Below are 5,180 nucleotides of genomic sequence, written 5' to 3'. Positions count from 1 at the left end.
CTAGGAAAGAAAAGAAGAATGAACTCCTTCATTTTCCAGATTTGGAATAAAGGTATTTTTTAAAATACTTTGATGTGAGGTGTCTTTTTAGTGATGACCCTATGGTGTGAGTGTAAATAAAACTCCATGTTTAATAATGTTCTTTATATACTGGGGGAAAAAAACAGTCATGATGGATACAGATTTGGTTACTTCTAAATACTGTAAAATACGAGCAATTTCCTGTGAGTCGGAGAGCTCAGGTTGGAGGGTCACCTCATCCAAACTGGTGAGGGATGGGCTCATTCATTCCACAGACTCTTACTGAGGACCACTGTGTACCAGGAACGGTGCTAGTGTTGGGGATTCACATACATACTCCTCATGTTCAAGGAGCTTACACTGTAGGTGGATAAAACCATGTAACAGGGCAGAGACAGACACAAGGAAAACAGCTGCAGGTTGTGAAAACTTGTGAGAAGGAGCCATGGAGAAGGGGAGAGGTGGAGGAAATCCAGGTGTGAATAGGAAAAAGACAGGTATCCCCCACAATGGATCCCTTGTTGTGATTTGCATGAGGGGAATTAAGAAAATGACACAGCAGAAAAAGAAAAAGAAGAGAAAGAAGGAAAAGGAAAAAAGATAGAATGAAAATGACACAGCAGAGAACTCCAAGCACATCTAACGTACAGTCTGCACCTCAGAGAGGTGCTCCCGTTCCTAAAAGAGGAGGCACAGCCCTGCTGGTCCATTATGCAACTTAATTTCATCAAAGCACTTTTCACCCCCTAGACATACTATTTATTTTAAATTCTGATTAAACTGATGTCTTGTCCTCTTAGAATGGAAGCTCTTGGTCTATTTGTTTTTTTCCAACTGCTGTTATATTCCAGCTTACCCTACACAATCAAAAAAAAAATTCATAGAGGAATGAATCAAGGAAGCAATCACATGTGTGGAACAGAGTGGGAGATTTAGGAAAGAGGATGCAAATCTCTGTGTGAACATGGCGATCACCAAAAGGAGAATTTTTATGTCATGTGACAGGTAATGTGGTTACCTGGGACTTAATGTTATCAGAATATGAGGGGAAAGAAATGAAAGCTTTCAGGAAGTGAAGACAATGGCAAGGTCTAATATGAATGAGAAGAAAGTTCAAAATTAGTAGATCCAAAAAGGAATTAATTCTAAGTTAGCAAGAGTTATAATCGGGTTGAAGCTGGACCTGAGAACGTAGGATATTAAAATAACATTTCTAGTTAAAAACGCATCATGAACAGCAGACCCCTTTACAGAAGAGAGCTTGCAGGTGGGGACATTTGAGGTACTGCTTGCATGGCCAGGAGGGAGGATGCACAGGAGTAAGGGAGAACCTAAACCTCTAGGGTTTCCTAGAAGGGAAGATGATCTGAGGTGCTGGCAGTTATTGGGAACCCAGGAGAGCTGCCATGGAGATGAGTACGTCATATAGAACCCACATCTGTGGGGGGTCACAGAGGGAAGAGATCAATGTGGGAGTCTTCTCCAGTGAACCTAAGGAGCTAGCTTATTAGAATCAACAAAACTTGGAAGGTTAGGAGATCATTTGAGAAAATGGAAAACAAAACCTTTGCAGAAACTCGGAGAGGGGAGAAGGCACAGTGAAGACCAGTTTACTTTGGGTGGATGTGAGGAAGGAAATCAGCATTACCAGTGGGGCAGAAAGGTGCAGCAGCTAGAAGACAGTGAGGAATCCAAAGTGTTCTCTTTGGAGGGAGGCCTTGGGAGGTGGAATTTCATAGCAAGAGAGGCGGAAATGTACGAAAAAGAAGGAAAAGATATGACAATCTTAGGGAAAAGAAAACTATGCAAACAAAAATCAAGATGGGGTAAAATAAAGAAGAAAGAGATCCCAAAAGAGACAAAGTCTCTAAGAAGGGAGATATTTTTCTCTAAACTACAAAGAAAAACAGTTCTGACATCTGCATGGAGGCACTACTTACCCTGCCACCAACCCCCTTGCAGCCGTGACTCTTCTCTGACCAACTACAAAGTCATTTCCACAGCCTTTCACCTTGCTAGTCTCTCACTCACCTGAATGGGTTCGATAGTGGATTTCATCTTCCATTGTCCATGGTTCTCCCTGACCCAACTTGGAGAGTATGTCTGGTTTGCTGGCTTGATAACCTATTCATGAGATATGATAGAATATTTAGACCTAGTGAATTGGGCATGGAGTCTGTGAAGACAGAATATTACATTTGAGGACAAAACAATTTCACAACCTACAAAGTAAAGGCTTTTCTCTCAAGAGAAGGGAGAATATACCCATGTATCTGGGGCTGGAGAAGGGACTGAGAATCTACCACTTCAGAGCATCACAGACACTCCAGAGCTTTCAGATGCTGAGAAAGAAAAGGCCACTGACTGGGGACCCTCTGAGGGACCAAGGGGAGCCGTCCTCACCCACGGACAGCAGGTTGCTATAGTTCTCCAGCATCACGTCTCGGTACAGGGCCTTCTGAGGAGGGGCCAAGAGCTGCCACTCCTCCCACGTGAAGTCCACGGCTACATCATCAAATGTCAGGGTTTCCTGTAATAAAAGTGGTGTTTAATGCAGTGATGTCCTTTTCATGATGCAGGACATGTTAAATTTTTTCTGCTCATTTCCACTTTATAGGTTGCATGGAAATATCTAGTAGAGGTTTTATTTTAATATATCTTTGAAGAAGCAAATACCTAATAAAATATTCTCTAATTGTATAGTCAGCTAGCCAGCCATTTATCCAATTAGAGGTTTCTATAATGTGTAGAAGTTAAATCTTCTTGGTGGACTTCCTAGGTGGTGCAGTGGTTGAGAATCCGCCTGCCAATGCAGGGGACACGGGCTCAGTCCCTGCTCCAGGAAGATCCCACATGCCGCAGAGCAACTAAGCCTGTGTGCCACAACTATTGAATCTGAGCTTTAGAGCCTGTGAGCCACAACTACTGAGCCCATGTGCTGCAACTACTGAAGCCCACGCGCCTAGAGCCTGTGCTCCGCAGCGAGAGAAGCCACGGCAATGAGGAGCCCGTGCAACACAACAAAGAGTAGCCCCCACTCACCGCAACTAAAAAGAAAGCCCGTGCACAGCAAAAAAAAGACCCAACACAGCCAATAAAATAAATAAATAAATAAATAAATAAATAAATAAATAAATAAATAAATTTATTTAAAAAAATCTTGTTAAGCTAGAAACATATATATGAGAATATATATATATATGGCAGACAAAATATATACATATTTATACTTTACGGAATAATGGAAACAATTTTTTACAGGCCCCTACAAATCCATTAGGGAACAAAGGAAAGAATAAAACAAAGCAAAAGTCACCTGGGCCTGGATCATTTTCTTCTGTTCTCTTAAAACAGCTGGCAACTGGGAGGCTCTGTCGTTGTGTCTCCTGGATCTGCTCTAAACTTCTGTTCCAAAATCCATCTTCAGTCAAGCATGTTCCAAGAAATGCTGATACCAAATCCTGTAACTTCTTTCTCCTTCAACAGACTCTTTTGTTCCTGGGGAGTCGGGACCTGTGGGTTGAGGAGAAAATTCAAGCTGAGGGTACATTTCCTCTAGGCCCAGATGCTATCACTGCTGCTGGGGGCTCATCTTAACCCAATGCCCACAGCATTGATGAGTGCCCCCAAAAGATTGCTGCCCTAGAAGATTTTAAACCTGTAGCCAAAATGCCTAAGCTTCTGACTCTAGTGGGACTATTCCTTTATTCTGCAAAGTTGAAGTGGGGTGACTGTCAAAGGAGATGCAGGAAATAAGATCCATCCCAGCAGCGGGGCCTCAGGAGCAGAAGAATCTCAGGCAGCTCAATTATATAAAAGGGACCACATGGGAGGAGAGGCGCTGGGCACTGTTTTCCTTTAAATCATGTGTACTCAGGTACCTCCTCAAACGTTTTATACACCCTGTGAGTACGCACACTTCAGTCTGAAAACCAATGTACTGGGCAAACCAGAAATGCTGTCTTATAGGCAATAATGGTAATATCTTAAGAGTTTTAAATACACAAAAAATTAAAATACAAAATAACAGTATACAAATTAGCAGGTGGCAAATGAAGTTGAGCTGCTCTAAGTACTGTATTGTAAGAAAAGCATAAAAGTACTAATCAGAAAAATTTGACAAAGAAAAATTACATATGATGTGTAAACTGTAATGTCATAATGAACACTAATAGTTTCCTTAAAGTACATAATTTGTAGTCCTACCAGAAGAGAGAAATGTAAATAACAAGAAACTCATCTAAAACAAGGTACAATTCTGGCACCAATTTGAACATGTGTGTTTTTTTTTTTAACATACCACCAAGAAATTCTACTATACCACCTAAATGTCCTACATTTCAACTCAATTCTGCTGCTATGTGCCTGTAGATAATATCATATCCCTAGGGTTAAAGGCTCAGTCTGATGAGACTGGCCTCTACCTCCTACTTCACGTGCAAACACAAGTCCACGTTGTCACCTGTGCTTCTGATCAACCGGCCACAGATGGCAGGTTCCAATGACCCCTTCCTTGGGTTTATTTGCTAGAGCAGGGAATTCCCTGGCAGTTCAGTGGTTATGACTTCATGCTTCCACTGCGGGGGGCAAAAGTTCAATCCCTGGTGGGGGAAGTAAGATCCCATATGCCTTGTGGCATGGCCAAAAAAAACCCCCAAAACAAACAAACAAAAACAAACAAAAACTTACTAGAACAGCTCACAGAACTCAGAGAAACATTTTACTTATTATATTTACTTATTATAAAAGGATGTAACTCAGAACAGCCAGATGGAAGCAATGTCTAGGGCAGGGTATGTGTGGAAGGGTGAGCAGTGCCCTCTACAGGAGCGTCACTCTCCTTGCACCTCTGCATGTTCACCAAGCCAGAAGCAATTTCACTCTGAAGAATACATCTAAGAAATACATCCCTCTAGATTTCCCTGGTGGTGCAGTGGTTAAGAATCCGCCTGCCAATGCAGGGGACACGTGTTCCATCCCTGGTCCGGGAAGATATCGAGGAGCAACTAAGCCTGTGTGCCGCAACTACTAAGCCTGTGCTCTAGAGCCCACAAGCCACTATTGAGCCCACATGCCACAACTACTGAAGCCCAGGCACCTAGAGCCCATGCTCTGCAACGAGAAGCCTGCACACCACAACGAAGAGTAGTCCCCACTTA

General features: G+C 42.5%; 1 protein-coding gene across 1 annotated transcript in view; it reads right to left on the bottom strand.

Annotated features, from left to right (window-relative positions):
• Window positions 1-5,180, bottom strand: part of LOC130838148 (uncharacterized) — a 36,413-nt gene that overhangs the window by 5,866 nt on the left and 25,367 nt on the right. The window contains exons 8-10 of the mRNA XM_057710902.1: window positions 3,338-3,365; window positions 2,425-2,551; window positions 2,053-2,145 (exon numbers count right to left, since the gene is read on the bottom strand). Of these exons, the coding sequence (XP_057566885.1) occupies window positions 2,053-2,145; window positions 2,425-2,551; window positions 3,338-3,365 (248 nt within the window). The remainder of the gene's footprint in view (window positions 1-2,052; window positions 2,146-2,424; window positions 2,552-3,337; window positions 3,366-5,180) is intronic.

Source organism: Hippopotamus amphibius, chromosome 16 (genome assembly GCF_030028045.1).
Source record: "Hippopotamus amphibius kiboko isolate mHipAmp2 chromosome 16, mHipAmp2.hap2, whole genome shotgun sequence".
NCBI classification, from domain to species: Eukaryota; Metazoa; Chordata; class Mammalia; order Artiodactyla; family Hippopotamidae; genus Hippopotamus; species Hippopotamus amphibius.
The sequence above is the reverse complement of the archived record's forward strand: the minus strand, read 5'-3'. Positions and strand labels throughout refer to the sequence as shown.